At 41.6% G+C, this 26003-nt stretch overlaps 1 protein-coding gene across 1 annotated transcript in view; it reads left to right on the top strand.

The window, feature by feature from the left end:
- egfra (epidermal growth factor receptor a (erythroblastic leukemia viral (v-erb-b) oncogene homolog, avian)) overlaps positions 1-26003 on the top strand; it is a 164269-nt gene that overhangs the window by 130471 nt on the left and 7795 nt on the right. The window contains exons 15-27 of the mRNA XM_061979254.2: positions 1297-1429; positions 1690-1780; positions 6486-6643; positions 10440-10478; positions 10564-10708; positions 10780-10902; positions 12474-12572; positions 12896-13081; positions 13906-14061; positions 15392-15467; positions 17097-17243; positions 19957-20054; positions 20144-20311. Of these exons, the coding sequence (XP_061835238.2) occupies positions 1297-1429; positions 1690-1780; positions 6486-6643; positions 10440-10478; positions 10564-10708; positions 10780-10902; positions 12474-12572; positions 12896-13081; positions 13906-14061; positions 15392-15467; positions 17097-17243; positions 19957-20054; positions 20144-20311 (1619 nt within the window). The remainder of the gene's footprint in view (positions 1-1296; positions 1430-1689; positions 1781-6485; positions 6644-10439; positions 10479-10563; positions 10709-10779; positions 10903-12473; positions 12573-12895; positions 13082-13905; positions 14062-15391; positions 15468-17096; positions 17244-19956; positions 20055-20143; positions 20312-26003) is intronic.

Genomic DNA, 26003 nt, shown 5'->3' with positions numbered 1-26003 from the left:
GAGGAGCGAGATTGCTGTAGCACAGAGATTCTCAAACTGTGGTATGCGTACTACTAGTGATACGTGGGTTCCATCTAGTGGTACGCCAAAGAATCACTTAATAAATATTCAAACACATTGTTACTGTTAAAACTGTGTGTAATGTAAGAGTGGCTAAAAATATTAAAATATACTTGGTAAATAAAACTTCTGCCTTGCTTTTAATGAATACTTAGGCTTACTATGGTACTGTATTTTTATGTTGGTCATTATGGTCGTATTTGGAGAGCCATGTGTTTTCTGAGTTGGTACTGTGTAAAAAATGTTTGAGAACCACTGCAGTGTAGCATAATGAAGCATTTCGTCTTGCTTTATGTGCCCTGAATCTGGTCTGCTAGGTCCTTGCCTCATTGTTGCCATATTCTAATTTAACACATTCAACTGTGTTTATAAATAATGGACAACTTATTTATCATAATATCATATTAAAAAAATAAAACCAAAAAAAAAAAATTTTAATATTAAATTTAATATTTGTGTCTTTTTCCCGATTATTTTTTTAACAATAAAATCCCATATTTTAGTACAAGAATCTTGATAAACATATTGAACCTTATTGAAAATTAGGTTATTTTATTCATCTGATTATGGAAATCACAACTTACTTAACTATGTATTCATTTATTTATTGAATTGTTTGTGTTACAAATAGTGAAAAAAATGTGTAAAACAATTGCTATAAAATGGAAAAGGGGTAGGATTATATACGCTCTGCTTTTTCTTTCTCCTTTTCAGACATGTTGTAAAGGGAAATTGGAAATATATGATGTACCATATTGTTACTGTACCCATGTTTGAAGTAAATCAAAATCATAAAATTGTGTTTTAATATTTCAATGGTACATTCTGCATAAAAAAATCCAAACAAATTTCCCCAAATTTTGCACTTTCCCATACATTTCAAATCATTATTAAAGTTGAGACATTTTATTGTTATATGCAAAGAGTTTTCACATTTGGAAAATAACAGCTTCTCTCTAATTTTAACATGAAATGCAATATTTTTGTCTATTTCCGATTAAAAAAATAAATAAAATGCCAGATTTTTTTTGTATTATATTCGTGCATTCTGCATAAAACATTTCAAACAAAATTCCTAAAGATTTTCCACTTTTGCGTACACTCTAAATTTTTACTGAAGTAAAAAAAAAAAAAAGCTTGTTATGTTTTCACATTTGGGAAATAACCACTCTACAATTATTTCTTGCTTCCAATAATTAAAACACAGCATTTACAGTATTCTGTATTTGTTTCCAGCTCAGAGAAACGATACTTGTGATCGGAAGTGCACCGCAAAAGGATGCTGGGGACCTGGCCCTGACATGTGTTTTGCCTGCCGGGACTTCAGTCGTGACAGGAGCTGTGTGGACTCCTGCAACATCCTGGAGGGGTGAGGGAGGATTTTGTGTTTTTCCAAAGTTCCCTATTTTTCATCCCACCATCAACATTGTTGTGTACTCCCGTCCTGCATAATGTTTGATGGGTTTTGTTATTAAAGCGATCATCATCAAGTAAGCGAGTAAGGAGTCTAGTTGAAATAAGACAAACATTGTACATTCTCGCTCACGTCTGTTTGCTTTCGCAGGGTACTGTCAATTATTAAAATGTTGCTTAAATTGTAACCCCGTGGTTGGCTTCATGTGTCTGCAGGGAACCACGCGAGGCTGTCGAGAAGAAGAAGTGCGTGTATTGTCACCCGGAGTGTCAACATATAAACGGAACAGCAACCTGCAGCGCTCCAGTATGTCTGCAATCATTATTTTGTCCTTATAACCCCCAAAAAACACATTCACCTTTCAGCGAAAAATCCACTATAATTTTTTGGACAAATATATCTCAAAAGTCATGCGAGATGTCAGCTCATTAAGCATTTGAAACAGGTTTTGCCTTATGAGTTTTTTGTCTTTTGACACCACCACATGGGTTACATCTCACCAGTGCTGGCACAAAACCTCCATCCATCCATCCATTTTCTACCGCTTGTCCCTCTTGGGGTCGCGGGGGGTGGCTGGAGCCTATCTCAGCTGCATTTGGGCGGAAGGCGGGGTACACCCTGGACAAGTCGCCACCTCATCGCAGGGCCAACACAGATAGACAGACCGCATTCACACTCACATTCACACACTAGGGCCAATTTAGTGTTGCCAATCAACCTATCCCCAGGTGCATGTCTTTGGAGGTGGGAGGAAGCCGGAGAACCCGGAGGGAACCCACACAGTCACGGGGAGAACATGCAAACTCCACACAGAAAGATCCCGAGCCCGGTATTGAACTCAGGACTACTCAGGACCTTCGTATTGTGAGGCAGATGCACTAACCCCTCTGCCACCATGCTGCCCCACATAAAAAAATGTCCTGATGTTTAGTACAATATGAGCAATACATTTATTTAATGTAGCAAGGCTTTATTAACTCTAATCTTGCTTTATATGCCCTGAATCTGATCCGTCAGATTCTTCTCTCAGTTTATTGGTAGCAGTTAAGGGGCAGTTAAGTTGAGTGTCACCTTTACGCCTAGAGGGCGCCAACATTTCAACGTATTTGAGGCATTATGTCCTGCCTACTTAGGGATTTTAGAACACAATATGTACTATGTACATACGTAACACGTGCACGCGTGTTAGCTTTGTGTGTTGTTAGCTAATGATAGCAATTTGGACTGTTAACATTAGCTAGCATTGTTTGTATTTTTATAATAATAACATGACTGCAAGTTGTTCATAAACCGGATTAATGACAAGCCTGAATGCCAAGCATTTTACCTGGGTAGACATGCAATTTTTAATCCATATAATTAGTAATTGTGAAAAATATAGCCATTTCAAAATTATATATGTTCTGTTAAACCACTAATGGTAATATACTGTAAGACAGCCGGTAATGTTCTTGTTATATTTTACGGTTTGAAAAATGTAACTGTTAGCAAGTTTACAAACAGCCCCCTCAGTTAGATTATATTAACAATTTATTGAAATATTTGTGTTTGTTTTGACAATACCAAAATTGACAGTGATCAATCAATCAATCAATCAATGTTTATTTATATAGCCCTAAATCACAAGTGTCTCAAAGGGCTGCACAAGCCACAACGACATCCTCGGTACAGAGCCCACATAAGGGCAAGGAAAAACTCACCCCAGTGGGACGTCGATGTGAATGACTATGAGAAACCTTGGAGAGGACCGCATATGTGGGTAAACCCCCCCCGCCCCCCTCTAGGGGAGACCGAATGCAATGGATGTCGAGTGGGTCTGACATAATATTGTGAGAGTCCAGTCCATAGTGGATCCAACATAATAGTAAGAGTCCAGTCCATAGTGGGGTCAGCAGGAAACTATCCCGAGCGGAGAGGGTCAGCAGCGCAGAGATGTTCCCAACCGATGCACAGGCGAGCGGTCCACCCCGGGTCTCGACTCTGGACAGCCAGCACTTCATCCATGGCCACCGAACCTGTGTGTCTCCCCCTCCACAAGGGATAGGGGGGAGCAGAGAAGAAAAGAAAAGAAATGGAGCAGTGGAATTCTATTTTTGCAGAAATACCTATAGCACACCACTAGGTGATAGCATTAAACTGCAAAACAACCCCCCTGTTCTCATCTTTCAGTCTTTAAAAGGATTAGTACTTTTACTTCATTGTAGTTTTATTTTGTTATATTTAGTGGTGGTTAGCTTATGTTTTACACATGTTTGGCAGTCAATCACGTTGAAATGTGACTAAAAGAGGACTTGTTATTTTTCCCAGTTGTGACGTCAGCGGATATCTCCATACATGGTAGAGACATACCCGAATAGCTTTGCGTGGGTCCGCCATTTTAGTCCGACATTGTAGTCGATAAGTTCCTTCTTTTTCCTCTATCCTCTTGTTGTGGGGCAAACTTGGTCGTACATGCACATGCATGCTCCGCTGTTGCCATTTCTAATACAAAGCAGTGTAGAGTTTTAACCTACATCTGTCAGTAGACTCCATATGGAAGCACTAACAACTACAACATGGATGACTGGGAGAACACGCAGTCAAAGTGCCATCCATCCATCCATCTTCTTCCGCTTATCCGAGGTCGGGTCGCGGGGGCAGCAGCCTAAGCAGGGAAGCCCAGACTTCCCTCTCCCCAGCCACTTCGTCCAGCTCTTCCTGTGGGACCCCGAGGCGTTCCCAGGCCAGCCGGGAGACATAGTCTTCCCAACGTGTCCTGGGTCTTCCCCGCGGCCTCCTACCGGTCGGACGTGCCCTAAACACCTCCCTAGGGAGGCGTTCGGGTGGCATCCTGACCAGATGCCCGAACCACCTCATCTGGCTCCTCTCGATGTGGAGGAGCAGCGGCTTTACTTTGAGCTCCCCCCGGATGGCAGAGCTTCTCACCCTATCTCTAAGGGAGAGCCCCGCCACCCGGCGGAGGAAACTCATTTCGGCCGCTTGTACCCGTGATCTTGTCCTTTCGGTCATAACCCAAAGCTCATGACCATAGGTGAGGATGGGAACGTAGATCGACCGGTAAATTGAGAGCTTTGCCTTCCGGCTCAGCTCCTTCTTCACCACAACGGATCGATACAGCGTCCGCATTACTGAAGACGCCGCACCGATCCGCCTGTCGATCTCACGATCCACTCTTCCCTCACTCGTGAACAAGACTCCGAGGTACTTGAACTCCTCCACTTGGGGCAAGATCTCCTCCCCAACCCGGAGATGGCACTCCACCCTTTTCCGGGCGAGAACCATGGACTCGGACTTGGAGGTGCTGATTCTCATCCCAGTCGCTTCACACTCGGCTGCGAACCGATCCAGTGAGAGCTGAAGATCCTGGCCAGATGAAGCCATCAGGACCACATCATCTGCAAAAAGCAGAGACCTAATCCTGCAGCCACCAAACCAGATCCCCTCAACACCTTGACTGCGCCTAGAAATTCTGTCCATAAAAGTTATGAACAGAATCGGTGACAAAGGGCAGCCTTGGCGGAGTCCAACCCTCACTGGAAACGTGTCCGACTTACTGCCGGCAATGCGGACCAAGCTCTGGCACTGAGCATACAGGGAGCGGACTGCCACAATCAGACAGTCCGATACCCCATACTCTCCGAGCACTCCCCACAGGACTTCCCGAGGGACACGGTCGAATGCCTTCTCCAAGTCCACAAAACACATGTAGACTGGTTGTGCAAACTCCCATGCACCCTCAAGGACCCTGCCGAGAGTATAGAGCTGGTCCACAGTTCCACGACCAGGACGAAAACCACACTGTTCCTCCTGAATCCGAGGTTCGACTATCCGGCGTAGCCTCCTCTCCAGTACACCTGAATAGACCTTACCGGGAAGGCTGAGGAGTGTGATCCCACGATAGTTAGAGCACACCCTCCGGTTCCCCTTCTTAAAGAGAGGAACCACCACCCCGGTCTGCCAATCCAGAGGTACCGCCCCCGATGTCCACGCGATGCTGCAGCATCGCAGTCAAAGTGGAGGCACGTAAATAAAACAGTCCACAAAACGGCGCATCCTGAAGAGAAGGTCAAAAATCGGCTTGAGGATGGTCTGTAAAACATTCTATGCAAAATTTGGACCAAAGAACCACCGATACGTGTTATGTAGACCACAAGGAAGTGTTTTAAATATAGAAAAAACATAATTCTATGACCCCTTTAAAGTCAACCAGCAAAACAAGTTGTGTTGGCGGTTTCGCTTCCACCTGAAAACATAGGTAACACTTTTATCGTAAATGTGCATTAAAAAACATGATGTGGTATCGTAAAGGGGTGATGACACTGTAATTTAATTACTGAGCAACTGCACTATGAAGCCTTTTATTGTGGTTTTATTGTAAAGAGTGCTAAAATATCCATCCATCCATCTGTACCCCTTGTTGGAAGTAGTACACTTGTAACACAATCCAGAATATGTCCAGGGGGAAACATTATGGTTGTCTACCAACATGTATTTCTTCTGTTATGAAATAAAAATAGCAGCTAGGGTGCACAAAATCAGCTTTTTGAACCGCTGCGTGATGATTGAATTAGCGGTGCCTCTAGGACATGTGGCGTTTGAATAGGGAGATGGGGCATCGTTTTCCACTTGGCTCTTTTCGTTCTATTCATATTCTGGGTCTCTTGTCACGTTGACCGCTGTTGATGAAACAGACGTGTTAAAAAACAGACTCACGCAAAGGGTGACAGCACCTGATTGCAAAGAAAAGTGTGGACGTTTTGTCTTAACAGCAGTAAACCTTACATAATAGTACAGTATAATCAAGTTGGCATTACTACCTTTATTGCTACTGTTATTGTTTTTATTTCCGATTAAGGCAGACAGCCACCCCACACAGAGTCCTGGTCCCCATTTGAAGTTGCTTCTTCCCTCAGAGGGAGTTTTTCCTGTCCTCTGGTGGCCAAAACGCTCGCTCGTGTGGCGTCCATATATACAGTATAGCAATAATAACGTGTCTTTGCGGTTGTTTCAGGGTCCTGCCAACTGCACCAAGTGCGCCAACTTCAGGGATGGACTCTTCTGCGTCGCCCGCTGTCCTCAAGGTGTGCCAGGCGAGGCTGACGCTCTTGTGTGGAAATATGCTGACGACTTGAAAATGTGCCAGCTGTGTCACCCCAACTGCACCCAAGGGTAAAAATACACATTTTGTAAGGACATGTGTATGGTATTTATGACACAACTTTTAAATATGGGCTCTTTTAAATTAATCCATCATTTAATTAGATCCCGTTTAGAGCTTTTAATTCCTCTCATAATTATTACATCACTAAACCTTTGGTAACACAATTTTTTAACCATCATCATTATGTTTGAAATAATGATAAACAAGTGTAATTTACGTTTATTTATATATATTTAAGTATATGCATATTTAACATGTTCTACTCTAATGACTATGTTGATTGGCTGGGATAAATTACATGCTTCTTTTGCCTTATAATAAGGCTTGTGGCACCAATTTGGATTTAATTTTAAGTTACAAAATACGGGTTCTTTCTTTATAAAGGACTATAGTTTGCAAATACATCAAAGATGCTATTATAATCTATTTCTAATGGATAAAGCTTTGGCCTGGACAAGAGGTCATCAGGTGGTCCCCAACGTTCGCCGAGTGTTTCGACCCTTAACCACAACACTCTCCGGTTGGTGGGTCAGCAGTGATTGGCCAGATCACTGCCCCTCTCATCCAGGCATCCAGCTATTGTCCTCTCTCTTATGCCAGAGCCAACAGGAGGCTCTCTCTGCCGCTTCTCCCAGCCTACGAACGACTGTTCTCCTCAAGTGACCTCTCAATCCGACCTTTGTCATCAGATTCCACACAAATTGAGCAGGGAATCCTCGACATCCTACTTCCACTGTCATCAGCCATGCTGTCCACCCCTTGTCCCGGCAGTCCTGGACAAGTTGTTGGTACTTTTTCTTCCTCTCTGCCGCTTCCTCACACCCCTCCTCCCACGGGACAGTAAGTTCCACCAGAATGATTTTCTTTCCCTCTGGGGACCACATACGTAAGTATGTCTGGTCTCAGAGTGGTGGACAGTACCGCCTCTGGAAAGTGGAGCTTCCTCCCCAGGTCGACCTACATCTCCCAACCCTGGGCCAACTGCAGGAGGTTTTGCTTGGCTTGGCCTTGGACGACTGGTCTATGACCCTCTTTCACGAAGGTGATGGTGCTCAGCAGTGGCTTAGTTTTGGCTGCGTGTTTCTTTCTCCTCTCTTGCTCCAAGATGTCTGTGAGCATTGCCAACACCTTGTCATGGCGCCACCTGTATCTCCCCTGGGTCAATGCTGTTTTGCACCCAGAAAGAATGTGCACCATAGTTCCTTTACCGCCACACAACCTGCACAGCGGGTCCTCCCTCATTCCTCACCTATGCAAGTTGACTGGGGTCGGTACTCGGTAGGGTGTCGTATACTGCCCGGAGCAGAAACGAGAAACGAAACGGCTCCAGCCTCCACAGTTCAGTCCTCTTGGGAAGGTTCCACCTTGTCCAGGCACCTTGGGTTGCGAGCTCGACGGCTTTAGCGCTTCTTCCTTCTTCCTCAAGATTTCGAACTTCATCCTGGATCATGGTCCTCTTTTCCCTGGGAGTGGACTTGGACCACTGCTGGAAATGTGATGTTCCTAGACCCTGTCTTCCAGTACAGGGGCTTCCGATGGTATCTTTGGTCCTAAGAGATGATTCTGCCTGGATAACAGCAGTGCTGGCGGCCTACTTCCTGCCAGATCTTGTTCTTATTCCAGCTTCCCTGATGAGTTGATGTTGGGAGTCCCTATATGTCAGGGAAAGTCTGCATATTTAATATTTGACGATGCCAATGCTACTGTCCTTGTTTTTCACCAATAGTCACAGTCATGTATTTCTTTGAACGCACACCTTTACAATTTACAATTCGACATTTTCGTAAAGGAGTGCTTATAAAACTAACCCTTCCCCATGTCCTATTGATTACTCATACAATAGTTTTTTCAATTCCTGTGATCACTGTAAGTGTCCTCTTCTTCTAATAGGGAGACAATAGAATTAAGAATGTGGAACAAAAGAGAAATATTTGATTAAAAAACACTCTAAACCGAACACTAACTTTTCACACAGTGCGAACAAAAATAGCAACACAAGACGAAACAGGTAAGTTACACACGCACACACACACACAACACGAGTATGGGGGGGGATAATAAATAACAATTCAGCACAACAATAACATGTGATTTTAGCAACTATGTACGAAAAGGTGCTGAAAGGCTTGCTGGGAAACAGGAATCATGCTTTAATGCAGTGGTTCTCAAACTTTTTTTGTCATCCCCCACTTTGGACAAGGGGGAGTTTTCAAGCCCCACCTGCCCCCATCGCCCCAACAGAGCGCTAATGCCAAGCTTTAATATTTTCAAATTTATTGAACATCAAGTTGTATACATTCGAACTCAATAACATAAAATAACATTAAGTTCAATAATAAATAAAATAACTGTGCAGCTGTGGTATAACTTGCATCAAGTTCAATAATAAATAAAATAACTTCCATCAAGTTCAATAATAAATAAAACAAAAGTGTTATAACTTGCATCAAGTTCAATAATAAATAAAAAAAAGTGTTATAACTTGCATCACGTTCAATAATAAATAAAAAAAAACTGTTATAACTTGCATCAAGTTCAATAATAAATCCAAAAAAGTGTTATAACTTGCATCACGTTCAGTAATAAATCAAAAAAGTGTTATAACTTGCATCAAGTTCAATAATAAATCAAAAAAAGTGTTATAACTTGCATCAAGTTCAATAATAAATCAAAAAAAGTGTTATAACTGGCATCAAGTTCAATAATAAAAAAAAGTGTTATAACTTGCATCACGTTCAATAATAAATAAAAAAAAGTGTTATAACTTGCATCAAGTTCAATAATAAATCCAATAACTTGCATCAAGTTCAATAATAAATAAAAAAAAGTGTTATAACTTGCATCAAGTTCAATAATAAATAAAAAAAAGTGTTATAACTTGCATCAAGTTCAATAATAAATAAAACAAAAGTGTTATAACTTGCATCAAGTTCAATAATAAATAAAAAAAAGTGTTATAACTTGCATCAAGTTCAATAATAAATCAAATAACTTGCATCAAGTTCAATAATAAATACAATAAAAGTGCCACTTTGCAATCTTTGCAAAAAAAAAGGAGGAGCTATGCATTTGGCAAGACAGGGCAAGTGACAGCACTTTCCCCCAGGAGAGCCACCTTGCTTCACTGTGAAACAGCACGGCTGTATGATCAGCTCCCATTTCCTCACACAGTGCAGAGAACAGTCGCGCTTTCAGTGGTCGTGTTTTGATCAAATTTACCGCGCTCACAACATCTGTTAAAACCTCATTGAGTTCGGGGCTGAGCTGCCTTGACGCGAGTGCTTCCCGGTGAGTGACACAGTGCGTGCCCGTCAGATTTTTGTTTCTCTGCAGGCGCTGGCTCTGGCTCAACGACCTTTGAGGTGTGAGTCACAAATGTATATATTTGTGTAATTGTGATCCACACATTAGCCTGCTACCCATCCGCTCGAAAGTTTGTTCCGCTTAGCCCCGCCCCCATTAGTTACTGTTGCTATGTCTGTCAAACTTTCGCTCCTACCGAGAAATATAAAGCCTACAGTAAAAATAAGTACCGGTAATTTCCATTTATTTATATAGCGGATTTCACAGACAGAATCACAAAGTGATTTACAGTGTGTATAGAAAATGAAAGCATAGTAAAAAAAATAATCTAAAAATATAATAATAAAAAAAAAAATTTAAAGTGAAATTTCCTCCCGTTCCTCGCGCCCCACCTGTCATGTCTCTATTCCCCACCAGTGGGGCACGCCCCACACTTTGAGAAACACTGCTTTAATGGAAGTTCATCAATGGTGTGTTTACCTATGATCGGTTTGTTTACAGGTGCATGGGGCCTGGTCTCCAAGGCTGCCAGGGGAAAATGTGAGCAAATAACCATCATTGACACATCATCTTTCATCAGTTATTAGCATTCTCATCTATCTGCGTATCCTGTGTTGTGTTCTAGCACTTCGGGCCTGTCCATGATTGCTGCGGGTGTGGTCGGCGGCCTTCTTGCGGTCCTCATCGCAGCCCTGTCGGTGTTTGTAATCCTACGTCGACGCCACATCAAGAGGAAGAGGACCATGCGCAGACTTCTTCAGGAGAAGGAGGTATTATGAAGCCATTTAAAGCGTCTGCATGAAAGGGAGTGTATTTTGGAGCTTGTGCCTTGTTTTTCCAGTTGGTTGAACCTCTGACTCCAAGCGGCGAGGCACCCAACCAAGCACTACTGCGCATCTTGAAGGAACCCGAATTCAGGAAAATCAAAGTGCTGGGATCAGGGGCTTTTGGTACAGTTTACAAGGTAATAACAGGCTGCGGGTTTTTATTTCATTTTTTGGCTTCAAATGTCATCCTTGTCGAAATTTCCATTGAGCTCGACTCAAACCGTACGACGTGATCCAAGTGTGTGTCGCCTGTGCTCTGCAACATCTGTTGTCAATTTTTCAATTAAAAGACGCATTTTTAACTTGCGTGGTCACGCACCACTGACTCCACTTCAGCTTCCTTTGCGCATTAAACACACTTGGGGGCTTAGGAGTAAGATGCAGTTTAAGATGTAGTACATTACACAATGCTTTTGCTATTTCATTACTGACTGGAGAGCTTTTCGTTGCCACTATCGAACTATTATTAACAATGGCTTTAGGGTTTAATCTTATATTAGTGTACTTTTCTATTATGTCATACAGTATATATATTATATTATTATACAAATATTTTTTTTAATATTTTGTGATAATCTTATTGTGGGAATCTATATTATTCTACACCAAAATTCATTAATTTGTTATTATTCTTCCATAGCATTTTTCGTCCGCCTCTAATTCCCAAACTGTTCATCCGATTGATATCGTTCAAGCGTCAAAACGTTCAGCTCACCGCCTAAAAATAACCGTGACTGCAAGTAGATATTCCGCACTATCAAAAAATATACTTGTAGTAAAATAAAATAAAATTTTATCTGAAATTAGCAACAAAAAAAAAAGCAATACTTTCGCTAAATCACTCTCTTTCACATTCATAGTTGGACATCATTTTGACAGCTAGGCAGTTTGGCTGAGGGGAGAATACACATGCCACTCCTGTGGGCTCAAATCCCAAAAGGGAGCAAAATAACCAATCTTTCTTTAAAAAATGTTTACATCAATGAGTCATATAAATGAATAAATACATTTTATTGTAAAGAAAAAACGATTTATACCCGAAATTAGCCAAAAAGGTAGTCTTGTTGCACACACATCTTTTTTTAACCAAAGCGGCAGACTAGTTTGAAAGCCTGGCCGTTTAGTACAGTGGTTAGCATGATTGACTCTGAAGCAGTAGGACCTGGTTCTAACCTTGAAAGCTTGGACTGACCAACGAGGCTTAATTTAGTAAGTTCTTTCTGGGATGCATACTTCCTCAGCTAATTTTGCAGCCAGTCTCATAGTTTAATTCCAACTGTGACCACTCTCCGGGTGGGGGTGTTGCTAATGTCATATTACTATATTATTTTTTTTCTAATATTTTTACAATCGACCGATAGGGTCCCAAAGATCGACTGGTTGATCGCTATGTACGTGTTGGTGACCCTTGAAAAATATGTACTGTAAATAGTAGTGTATTTATTTTATTAAAATGATCATATCTATTGTTTTAATTATTTTGTATGTTAAAAATAGTTAATGTAAAACCTTTTATTAATGCAATAATTTGTTTTTTACTTTTTCAAGGACTAATGCTATTCCAAGCAAACAAATCCAAAAGAAATTAACATCAACACTCTAATATTCAAGAATTTGTTGTAGACTGTCCCATCATGCGCAGCTACCGTATTGAATGGAGTGAAACTACAACTTATAAAACACTTCCATGGCGTGTGTTTCCATGCAGGGCCTTTGGGTACCAGAGGGAGAGGATGTGAAGATCCCTGTGGCCATTAAGGTATTGAGAGAAGCCAAGTCGCCCAAAGCCAACAAAGAGATTTTGGATGTAAGTTGATGAAGTAAACAGCTGTTGTATTTTTTCTTAAATAGCTGAATTTGTGTAGACCACTGCAGCCTGAGCCATGTCAGCTTGACTGTATTGCATGTTGTATTTATGTTGTGTATGCACGTCATGAAAAAAGTCATGACTTAACACTTATTTTGACGGTGATGGAAAACTTTCTCACTAGAGAAAATCCATGATAAATCCATGCGGGGGCTTTCTGGAAAATGAATGAAGCCTGTTTGAACTACATTGTTATTATTTTATATTTGGTTTCTTAAAACATCTGCCTCACATCATCGCTTACCCCATTCTGCGCACCACAGGAGGCGTATGTGATGGCCAGTGTGGAGCATCCGCACGTATGCCGCCTACTGGGCATCTGCCTGACGTCCACGGTCCAGCTCGTCACCCAGCTGATGCCCTTCGGCTGCCTGCTGGACTACGTCAAGGAGAACAAGGACAACATCAGATCGCAGTACCTGCTCAACTGGTGCGTGCAGATTGCAAAGGTGAGCAATATTTTTACTACCTCCATGAAGGTATGTGTTTGTTTAGTTAATTAGTACTTACAAAAGTATTGACATGTTCCATTTCTACAAAACTAAATAGAACGGCGGAGTGCATGGACCAAGACGAAGTCTCACTTTAACTTTCATTAAGGCAGTTAATGAAGGTTACACACTTTGTATTCAACATTACAGCCACCTACAGCTTTGTAGGGGAACTGCATCACTGAGACATCGTTTTTTCAGTCAAAAAAGTTCAGGATTGTTCTCCCTTGGTGGAGATGTTGTGTATACCTGAATTTTTTTGTAGGCTAATCTAACAATAGCAAAAAAGGCATTTTAGCACGTGATTCAACAACTTTTTCGCTACGTAAAATACCCAAATTTTATTTTAATCTTACATAAAGTACACAGGTCACCTTCAGTGTGTGACAAGAAGTAATCCTAAAGTCACACATCTAATCTGTAAACAAATATAGTGTAGCACAGCTTTTGGCCAGCAGGATTCATGGCTTGCGAAAGTGCCAAGGAGAAGCCAAAACTTGAAAACTATGTTGCATAATTACTAGTCTCCCACTTTGCCTTCCAGGTGAAATATGTAAACAAACAGTAGTAGATACATTGGATAAAAGCAAACTAATTAAGGCAGTATAAGTAAAAGCAAAAACTTGTTTACATGAACGCTAAATAGTTTTCCATTGTGTTTCCTTATTGAACAAGCCAAACCATAATCATTTTGTGCCGAAAAGTTAAGTTGTTTTTAGCATACTACGTTCAAACTTTAGCTGGCTTACTGTTTAACACCTCATCATTTGTTTCGACACAAGGGTATGAACTACCTGGAGGAACGCCATTTGGTCCACCGTGACTTGGCGGCCAGAAACGTCCTCGTGAAGACCCCTCAGCATGTCAAGATCACCGACTTTGGCCTGGCCAAGCTGCTTAACGCAGACGAGAAAGAGTACCACGCTGACGGAGGAAAGGTTGGTGAAAAAGAATCCAGGAAACATTTTTTTATGGTTTTCTTGATAGACACCTCGCTGTGCTTTCAGCCAGAAAGGAAAGGTGCTATTTCTGTACTGTACTGTTTGTTTTTTAGCTAAATGTTATGTAAGTGCTATAAATAGGTAGTGGTTGTGCTAAGAATAAGGACGAATTGGGTAAAAGTCTTCTTTTATCAGATTCCCTGCCTAATTACAGAAATCTATGTTTTGTACACTAGCCCCTTCCATGTATCTAATTGATCACAATAATAAAAACATCTCAACAGTATGGTGTTTTACAAACCATATTAACAAGCATAAAGGAAAATTATTATTTTTGAAGGAGCCAATTTTTCTTCATTATTATTAAAATGTGCTCGTGTATTTAGTATTGAAACAGGAATGTGGCAAGTTAGTAATTGTATTACAAGTGCAGAAAATTTGAGAATTGTTTTTGGTTCACATTATACAGTAGTACTTTACATTACGAGCTTAATTGGGTCTGTGACGGAACTCTTGAAAACACCCAAAACAGCACAATTTTATCACATAACATGTTTTTTTTTATTTTTATATATATATATTATGTATTTTATACATAAAGAAAAAGCAAGGCCAGCAACACTCGAAAATGTCGTCGTGAAACCGGTCTGTGTTTGGTAGCGCCTGCGCAGTTTGTATTAAAATTATTAGAAGGACACAAGTGTTGCTGGCCTTGCTTTTTCTTTAAGTACACTTTTTGCTGTGCACTTCTTTATTTTTGTTTTATGAAGTTTTTTGGAGAGTCCGTGTTTTTCCTGTATTTTGTTTGTATTGTATACAAACAATACAACAGAATGCAGTACAAACAACTACAGTAGTTTTATTAAGTAATGTAATAATAATGTACAGCATTTACTTTGGAAAGCGGACTTGTACGGTATCTTGTACAAGCTGCTTCTATGTCAAACACACCATCAGCAGCTTATTCATATTTTCATGGATAAATGTCCACCGTTTGATATTATTTTAACATTCTTGGCTGGCGTTAGACTTATTCTGCTTTAGTATGGTACAGACTACTGTAGTAGGGATACACTGTAACTCAAATTTTTGCTTGCAACTTAAAGTATAACACTTAGCTAAGAGACAGCTCTTATTGTATCTCATAACACTCTTAAGTTTAGGTACCACTGTATATAATTCAATGAAAATCATTTTATGTGTTAAATATTTAAAGTTTTGGGTTTAGGCTGCTGCCCCCGCGACCCGACCTCAGATAACGAATGAAGATGGATGGATTGGCGGTCATTTTTATGCCAAAATTAATGTAATTATTATCACATTCCAGGTACCCATTAAGTGGATGGCTCTGGAGTCTATTCTGAACAGAACATACACACACCAGAGTGATGTATGGAGCTACGGTGAGTCTTCAGCTGCTTTCATAGAGCTTTTTTAATAGAAAATTAAAAAGCCGAAAAGTCCTTTTTTCCATGTTATAGATTTCTATACAGAACAGATTGGAGTGGGAACGTCACTATGCAAATTTTGCGCTTTCGGAACAGTAAGAGAGTCGAGATGTCGCCGGTGTGAGTGCAATGTCGGGAGAGCGAGGCAAAATTACATTAATTTCTCTTGCCCCTTTCTTTTGGAAGCAATTGCGACAGTGTTTATTTTGTCGCAACAGATACTGCCGTGCTGAAGCGCACACAGTTACAGATTTTTGGGTTGTGTATCAAAGGCACAGGTGAAAAAATGCAGGATTTAATGTCATGGGCATGGTATTTTTGACATGCTGTACAAATGTTCACAGGTTTACATAGAACATGTCTATTTATTGCTACCTCTTCGCCATGACTCAGAAATTCTTCGGATTTTCTGTTTACTTCCTGTGTTTAAATGTGCAACAATAGGTAGAATATGCCACGAGTGTCCAAACTTCTTCCACTACATAAAAGTTGAAGGATGCAGGGATTTGTTCGTTTAAAATGCTCAAACCAGTCCAGTGTAGGTCAATTTATGCCAAGCTATCTAAACAAAATATTGATATCTTAGCTTAGTGTTATAGGTCCCAGACTCCCAACCACCTCTAGTAGTTGCTAAATGTAGACGTCACCCTGCAGGGTAAAGATACACCTCTCCAAGTCACATAAATGTCATGACATGTACAGTATAGTCATACAGTCCACACAAAGCCAGTCTTCTTACACCAGTTCCATAAATAGTTGGCCATCAATCAAAACTTTGTCAGTTACCCATTATGTTGCTAGTGTATAAAAGTAGTGTGCTGTGAACCAACGTCTTTGACCGCAAGCTCGCCCATAAAGTTGTCTGGTACAGTTACCCAATATTGTACCTTGTGTCATGCTATGAAATATCTCATTATTATTCATTTATTTTCTTTTTATAATACGGGGGGTAGAAGTGCTTCTCAGGCCGCACTTTGGACATGCCTAACTAATGCAGGAATAGAAAAACTGAAAAAATAAGAATAAGAAAAATAATACAGCTCTAAAAGAGTTGTGTAATCCCATCTTCTTCTGTGGTGGCCCACATAACACTTCAGTAACTTGTCATATGCAAAAGTGACAGCAAGCGTTTTCACAGCAAGGAAGTCCTTAAATGGAATATTGTTGTTGGATCTTGTCAACATTTAAGAACACAACATGAGACGAGAGAACAGCTCTCTCCCAGATGGACAAGACTGTGCACAAATACTTCTTCCAGCTCAGCAGCACACAAAAACGCTGACTCGTGGAAACTCAACACAGCGCTGCTTTCTTTTCTCAGGGCCTGTTTCCAAATCTTCTTCTCCCCCGTCAGGGCTTGATCATACCTTCTTTTTTGCCTAAGACATCAGCGAGCTTTGGCACAACTGCCAGCTTTTTTTTCTTGCGCTTTCTCTTTCTTAACGCTGAGATACATCCTGTTATCTCCCAGAGTCCATTTGTCAACATCAATGTTTGTAACTTTGCACACATCCTTTCACTGGCCTTTCAACAGCTTTATTGCACACAAAAACCCGAATGAATAAGACTTTTTTTCCCCTGCAGGTGTGACCGTGTGGGAGCTGATGACATTCGGGACCAAACCGTACGACGGCATTCCGGCCAGTAAAATAGCCGGCGTGCTGGAGAAAGGCGAGCGGCTGCCTCAGCCTCCAGTCTGCACTATTGACGTCTATATGATCATGGTCAAATGTAAGTATACGACTCTGGAAAACTTTTCCTAAACCTTTTTGGTTTCAGTTTCTGTTGATTTTAAAGCGCATACGGTATTTCATGATAGTGAATACAGCCCTCACATTTCATCTTCTCATGGGACAATACTAAGAGTATCCGGATACAATTTTTTTTTTACTTTGGATACAGTCCCGATATTGGGGCCTTGAGTATTGGCCAATACCAATAATGATCCGATATGGTAAATCATACATAGATTTATTGTGTTGTAGTGTGAAATGTTAGAAAAGGCTAGATCAAGTGAAATTACTCAAAAAAAGAACTATGGTAGGTATGAAGAACACTACCATCTATTATTAAGCACCTGGAATGGACTTATGCAGTTTTTTTAATTTGAAGTGGAGTGGTAATTGTTTTTTGGCAACACCTAGTGGCAACATATCATTATTTAAATTAAGCTCATAAGAATGATGCTTTTTTTGATTGATTGAAACTTATTAGTAGATTTCACAGTGAAGTACATATTCCGTACAATTGACCACTAAATGGTAACACCCAAATAATATTTTTAACTTGTTTAAGTCGGGGTCCACTTAAATTGATACATGATACAGATATACACTATCAAATATATACTAACATAATAATACAGTCATCACACAAGATAATCATCAGAGTATATACATTGAATTATTTACATTATTTACAATCCGGGGTGTGGGATATGGGGGTGGGGGGTGGTTTAGGTTTGGTTGGTATCAACACTTCAGTCATCAACAATTGCATCATCAGAGAAATGGATATTGAAACAGTGTAGGACTGACTTGGTAGGATATGTACAGCAAGTAGTGGACATAGAGAGAGAGATCAGAAAGTATAAGAAAAAGTGTCTACATTTGATTGTTTACATTAGATTATTTACAATCCGAAGAGGTATTATTTGGAAGGGAGGGTGTTAGTTTAGGGTTGTAGTTGCCTGGAGGTGTTCTTCTAGTGCGGTTTTGAAGGAGGATAGAGATGCCCTTTCTTTTACACCGGTTGGGAGTGCATTCCATATTGATGTGGCATAGAAAGAGAATGAGTTAAGACCTTTGTTAGTTCGGAATTTGGGTTTAACGTGGTTAGTGGAGCTCCCCCTGTTGTTGTGGTTATGGCGGTCATTTACGTTAAGGAAGTAGTTTGACATGTACTTCGGTATCAGGGAGGTGTAGCGGATTTTATAGACTAGGCTCAGTGCAAGTTGTTTTACTCTGTCCTCCACCCTGAGCCAGCCCACTTTGGAGAAGTGGGTAGGAGTGAGGTGTGATCCGTAAAACGTTTGTTACTAGATACTTTCTAACACAAGCCAACATGGAGGTGCTCATGCATGCTTTTATTTCCTGTCGTTTAGACTATTGTAATGCCCTGCTCTGTGGCATTCCCGAAAATAATATCAGAAGTCTACAATTATTACAAAACTCAGCTGCACGCGTGCTGACGAGACCAGAGGGCGGGAACACATCACACCCAAAGTCAATGCATTGACTTCCCGTCCGCTTCAGGGTCGATTTTATAGTTTATATTATTAGTTTTCAAATGTCTTAATGGCCTTGCGCCTTCTTACCTATCCGACCTGCTTTTACCTCATCAACCTTCACGGACCCTGAAATCCTCTGGCACCAAACTTTTATCTTTAACAAATAATAGAACAAAGGCCCGCGGTGAGGCGGCATTTAGCTACTTTGGCCCCCACCTGTGGAACAGCTTGCCAGAGACCCCCAGGACTGCAGAGACTGTTGATATTTTTAAAAATAGGCTAAAGACACATCTTTTTAATCAGGCTTTTTACTGATCATGTTAAACTCTTATTATGCTTATTATTTATTGTGTTGTTTTTACACTTGTTTACTGCTATTATTCTCTGATTGTTATGTTTTTATTAACTTATTAATGTATTAATTATATTTATATTTTATCTTTACATACATACATGTTTGATACTATTTTTTTAGATGGCACTCATTTCAGTTATTCTTCAGTGTGGAGAAGGTGGCAAAGATGGCATTTTCCCTCAAATCCTCAGTGCTATGCCAAGTTTTGTTTTTGTTCTGTTATTGTCAATAATGCTGTGTCTGTGCGGGTGGGTGTGTGTATGTGTGCGGGTGTGTGTGTGTGTGCGCGCGTGTGTAGGTTTTCTTTTCTTTTTTTGTATAGCACTTTGTGTTTGCGACTTGCCTGTGTATGAAAAGTGCTATACAAATACAGTTGGATTTGATTTGATTATTGAAATTCTGCCTTGGAGACTTTGTATCTGTAAGTAATATGCAACTATAATTATTTGATACTTATTCATATTGACAAATTTGGCATTTTAGACTGCAACATTGTTCAATTAAAACCCCCTATTTTGTATGTCTTGCTTGTGTGATATTGTGTGCTTAACTGTTGTGTAGATGCAAGGTCCTAGTAGCCTGTTGCATACCATGTTTACTTTTTGTAAATGACTTGACTAAAATACAAGAAAAGACCAGCCTTGTGTGCTTATTGAAGGACATTTAGATGTTAACTGGCTGTCCAGCTTTGCTAAATTAAACACGCTGCAGGACTGTATTGGAGCGCTTTGTTCTGTGATTTTAGGTGCAAGCCGATATAAAAGATACATGTTCTGAGAGCAGATTCAATGAAATGGTTGCGTCTTCATACTTAAGCAGCTACATAGATTCTTGGTGGTAATGTTGTGTTGTGTTTCCAGGTTGGATGATCGATGCAGACAGCCGACCACGGTTCAGAGAACTAATAGCAGAGTTCACAAAAATGGCACGGGATCCTCCTCGTTATCTCGTTATCCAGGTATATAAAGCTACCTAAATTCCCAACTTTAATATGTATTTGTTATGAATGTGATGCTAACGCAACCACTAATGCTATTTTGCCTTCAGGACGATGAGAGCATGGACTTGCAGAATCCTGCCGACAATAACTTCTTCCGCAGACTGGTCAGCGGCGAGGACATGGAGGACGCTGTCGACGCCGACGAGTACCTCGTGCCGCAGCACGGATTCTTCGCCAGCCCGAGCACATCTCAAACGCCGCTGCTCCACTCTACTGTAAGTTTGGATGACAAATGTTCCATAGGATTATTTATCAAGTATGTTCTTGTCGATTGTTGACTAGCGATTTTGCAGAAATGGCCTTAAAACAGCAGTGGTTTAGTACTTGGTGGAGAAAACGTTGATGGCGGTCACGTTACTGGTAGTTGATCACTAGAGTTACACACATCTTTTGATCAGAGAAACCTCAGTTGGAGTTGGGTTGATGTCAAAAAGCGCTTTAGCACTTAGTGAACACATCACGTTTTTCTAAGCCTTGTCTGAGTCATTCAGGTGTTAATTGGCAAACTGAGCAGAGACCCATGAAACAATTAACTAGCTCCTCCACCTGTCTCACAATCACCCTTACATCGCCAGGTGAAATCTTGCATGGAGCTCCACAAGGAGTCCAATTCACTGTTATCTTATATTAAGGGATGCTCTGATCAGGGTTTATGCCGCCGATTCCGATACTGATTATCCATGAGTGAGATCGACTAATACCAATACCAATACTGGTCACATTTAATAACTGTAAATTAGGGCTAGGCGATAAAACATTATAAATATAAATCGCGATAGACACTTAATCGATATCAATCAAGGATCCCAGTCGTCCCCTATTTAGCGTAGTTCCGCTATTCTTCGAGCCAAAGTGATATTTTGTTTTTCCTGTATAAAACCGATCACTCCTCCACTCTCCAGTGCACTATGGTTAGCTGGCTGCTTAGAGCTAACCACGCTAGCAGGCCGATTACAGCCTGAGAGTACAGCCGAGTAGCGCCTGAGAGTACAGCCTACACTAAGGGACTTATTCACGCTTTCAGGCGCACAGTGGCCAGTTGGATCCTTAGAGCCAAAGCTAACCACGCTAGCCACGCTAGTAGGCCTATTTCAGCCTGCGCTAACTGGTATGTCCACGCTGTCTAAATGTATTTAAATGTATCTGGAACTAAAGGTTCATGTACAAGTGTGTGGTTTGTGTTTCTAGCGAATTTCACAGTTCAGGGTAGTTTATACAAATCAATCTGACGACATACAGAGGAGTGGTACAGTATACACTGATACCATGTACAATAAATAGACAATATTAGGTCATATTTATTTTACTAAAGTTAAGTACATGAAATACAAAGGAATAATATACAAAACGATATGACAAAGACAAAGTGTAAAGTCTGGCTTTTGTCTACAGTGTCCAACGGTCAGAAAGTTGTCCCCTCAGTAAATGATTAATTCATGAGGACTCAGGCGAGACCTTATGGTCAATTTCAGCTGTAAATAACAATGCATCCGGAAAGTATTGACAGGGCTTCACTTTTTCCGCATTTTGTAATGTTACAGCCTTATTCCAAAATGTAATGAAATAATTTTTGTCTTCAAAAGTTTATACACAATAATTTATGACAATATAAAAGTTTTTTTATAATTTTTTTCAGATGTATTGAAAATTTAAAAAAACTAAGAAATTACATTTGCATAAGTATTCACATCCTTTGCTCAATATTGTGTTGATGCACCTTTAGCAGCAATTACAGCCTCAAGCTTGGAACATCTATGTTTGGGCAGTTTCGCCCATTCCTCTTTGTGCACCTCTCAAGCTCCCATCAGTTTGGTGGGACGTGTCGGTGCACAGCCATTTTCAGATCTCTCCGTATTAAAGTCTGGGCTTTGGCTGGGCCACTCAAGAACATTTACAGAGTTGTCTTGAAGCCATTCCTTTGATATCTTGGCTGTGTGCTTAGGGTCGTTCTGCTGAAAGATTATCCGTTGCCCCAGTCTTTGAGTTCAAGAGCGCTCTGGAGCAGGTTTTCATTCAGGATGCCTGTTTACATTGCTGCATTCATCTTTTCCTCTATTCTGACTAGTCTCCAAGTTCTTGCCGCTGAAAACCATCCCCAAAGCCTGATGCTGCCACCACCATGCTTCACTGCAGGGATGGTATTGGCCTGATGATGAGCAGAGCATGGTTTCCTCCAAACATGATGCCTGACATTCACGCCCGAACATTTAGTTTTTCGCGGTCTGAGATAGGACTGGCCGATTATTTGATAGTGATAGATGATCCCGATTAATTTCAGTTTGATTGTGGTGATCAGTTGTTAGCATACAGTATATAACCTCCGTCAAACATGGCAGAAAAGTCTGTTCGAAGATACCGCAGTAGTAAACAGCAGGGATGCAACAGTGCTTAGGATAATTCTGCATGGAACAATCCACCTTTATTGATCACAATCCTGTGTGTGTGTCTGTGAATGTGTGTTTGTGTGCTCGTGTATGTGTTGAATCAGAATCAGAATCAGCTTTATTGTCATTACGCAAGGTAACGAGATTGAGGCCATTCCATACAGTGCGATGTGTGCATGCTAGAAAAAATGAATATATACATGAAAAAAAACAAAACAAAAACAGGGTGGTTGGTGGAATGGGTTATTGCACCGAAGAGAAGGCAGTTATGAGGGACAATGGGGCAGTCCGTTCAGGATGGTTATGGCCCTGGGGAAGAAGCTGTTCTTTAGCCTGTTTGTTTTGGTTTTAATGCACCTGTAGCGGTTCCCAGAGGGCAGCAGGTGGAACAGGTCAGAGCCAGGGTGGGTGCTGTCTTTGATGATGGCACTGGCTCTGTTGAGGCAGCGGGAGGTGTAGATGTCCGTCAGAGAGGGGAGAGGGCGGCCCATGATCTTCTGAGCCGTCTTGACCACTCTTTGCAGCCTCTACCTGTCTGCTGCAGTGCAGCTGCCGTACCATACCGTAATACAGTAGGTCAGCAGGCTCTCGATGGACGAGCGGTAGAAGGTCAGCAGCAGGTCAGGCTTCAGGTTGTACTTCCCGAGGACTCTAAGGAAGTGTAGCCGCTGCTGAGTCTTCTTGATGATTGATGTGGTGTTGACTGTCCAGGAGAAGTCATTAGAGATGTGGACTCCAAGGTACCTGAAGGTGTGGACCCTCTCTACACGCTCGCCGTTGATGTAGAGGGGGGCAGGGTCGGTGCTGCTCCTCCTGAAGTCGATGATGATCTCTCTGGTCTTGCTGGTGTTGAGAGCGAGGTTGTTCTCCGAAGACCAGGCCGTCAGCTTCAGGACCTCCTCTCTGTAGGCAGCCTCGTCTCCCCTGGAGATGAGCCCGACCACTGTGGTATCGTCGGCGAACTTGACGGTAAGGTTGTCACTGTGGGCCGGACTGCAAGTCATGGGTGTAAAGGCAGTAGAGGAGGGGGCTCAGCACACAGCCCTGTGGGGAGCCGATGCTCAGCGTGCGGGAGGATGAGAGGTGCGGGCCAAGTCTCACATTCTGGGGTCGGTCCGTTAGGAAGTCCCTTATCCAGGCGTTTGTGAGAGGGGGGAGGCCAAGAGTGTCCAGTTTATTGCAGAGTTTGTCCGGGATTATTGTATTGAAGGCAGAGCTATAGTCCACAGAGAGCATCCGGACGTAGCTCTGCTGCTGCTCCAGGTGGTTCAGAGCAGAGTGGAGAGCAACAGCGATGGCGTCCTCTGTGGACCTGTTCGCCCGGTATGCGAACTGGTGGGGGTCGAAGTCTGGAGGGATATGGTCCTTGATGTGCTGGAGAACAAGTCGCTCGAAGCACTTCATGATTACCGGAGTGAGGGCCACTGGTCGGTAATCATTCAGGCTGGTGATGGGAGACTTCTTCGGCACCGGGATTATTGTAGATGACTTCAGGCAGGATGGGATGACTGCCTGAGCCAGGGAGAGGTTGAAGATCCTGGTGAGGGGGGGAGCGAGCTGATGGGCGCACGTCCTGAGCACCTTTCCAGGTACTCCGTCTGGTCCGGTAGCCTTCCTGGGGTTCACAGCCAGGAGCACTCGTCTGACACTGTGCTCCTGTACAGTGAGTGGAGTGGCGCCGGAGCCCGGTGGGGGCGGGGGCAGGGCTGGAGCAGATGAGTGTCGCTGGGGGGTTTCGAAACGGGCAAAGAAACAGTTAAGCTCCTCTGCCAGTGTCGCACTCTGATCCGCAGTTGTCATATTGCAGCCTCTGAAGTTCGTGATGTCATGAATGCCCCGCCACACCTCCCGTGAGTTTTTGCTGGACAGATGGGACTCTATGCACCTCCTGTGGTCCGCCTTTGCTTTTTTAATCCCTCTCTTCAGGTCGGCTCTAGCAACACTGTACAGTGCCCTGTCCCCTGACCTGAAGGCTGCGTCGCGGGCCCTGAGGAGTGTGCGGACCTGGCTGGTCATCCAGGGTTTCTTGTTGGGGTAAACCCGGATGGTTTTTTCCACAGTCACATTCCCGATGCAGAACTTTATGTAGTCCAGCACCGTTCCTGTGGCTGTCTCCAGCTCCTGTTGTTGGAAGAGGTCCCAGTCTGTGTGTTGGAAGCAGTCCTGAAGTTTGGGGAGTGCATCGTCAGGCCAGGTCATAACAGTCTTTGTGATAGGCCTGGCCTGGCGTCTGATGGGGGTGTTGGTAGGAGAGAGCAGGAGGGAAAGATGGTCTGACTGTCCAAGCTGGGGGAGGGGTGTAGCTCTGTACGCGTGCTTTATGTTGGTATACACGTGGTCCAGGGTGTTCTTGCCCCTTGTAGAACACTTCACGTGCTGGTAGAACTTAGGGAGTACAGTCTTCAGATTGGCCTTATTAAAATTTTGTGTTGTGTGATTGTGTTTGTGTATGTGTTTGTGTGCGCGACCGTCCCTGTCCACCGTTGCGATAGTCAGGCTCCTCACGACGTAATTAATGTCCAATCAGCGTTGTGCCTCTTCTCCTTTACACAGCTGGAAGTGGAAGTGGAATAAAATAAATAAATATTGCCAACACTAGCATAGAAGTTGAAACAACATTTAGAAGGAGCAGACTTTAGACTTAAGTCTCACTGACAGTTGCATATTACGATGTGATGTGCCCAGTAATCCTGCCCTGTATGCGGTCTCGCAGGCAGGCACAGATAGTCTTTGTATATTGGTCCCTACTGGGAGAATAAACACACCTACTATTTTAATCAGGAACAACATTAATGATTATATCTAAATATTTTTAATCAGACTTTTTATTAATGCGTTTGCTCTAATTCAACTCCTTGGATATAAAATGTAGTAAAAAAAAACAAAACTGCAGACTTTTTGTGTTCAAATTATTTTTGAATTTGTGGATAAAAACATGTTTCTGAAATAATCATTAAACGTGTTTTATGCGTTGGTGCACATTATTTTACAGTACCTCAAATTTAAATTGCACTTTAATGTATTTTCATTAAATATAAGATACAGAATTTGAGTTTAAAAAAACTCTAAAATCTAGGTCATCGTTTGTTGTTTGCCAAACCACTGGTACAAAGCACAGAAGTATACAAGTAATCAAAGAATACAAATACTAATTCACCAGTTGAAAGTGAAGTTTAGTGGATTTTAACTTGAAATAAAAGTCTTATAGTATTCAGTACATCACTGATACTACTGCAGTAGGAAGTTTTTGATGACAAGCAAAATAACAAAAGAACTTTAAGAGGAAAACATTTTGCTCTCTTTACCTCCACAAAACGTACCAAAATAGAAGCAAAACCGATGTACGGACTGTGGCGTGGGTTATCAAAATGACAATGGAATACAAATAATATTTAACATAGAAATAAATATTCCCCATTTTTCTGTTTGATAATAAAAAACGGAAAATGGATTGTTATCCATTATCTAAATTCATTAATGTGTTTGAAAATCGAAAATAGGAAATAAAACAGCCAGTGAAAAA

Source organism: Nerophis lumbriciformis, linkage group LG19 (genome assembly GCF_033978685.3).
Source record: "Nerophis lumbriciformis linkage group LG19, RoL_Nlum_v2.1, whole genome shotgun sequence".
Lineage (NCBI taxonomy): Eukaryota > Metazoa > Chordata > Actinopteri > Syngnathiformes > Syngnathidae > Nerophis > Nerophis lumbriciformis.
Note: the sequence above shows the minus strand (reverse complement) of the source record. Positions and strands in the feature narration are given on the sequence as shown.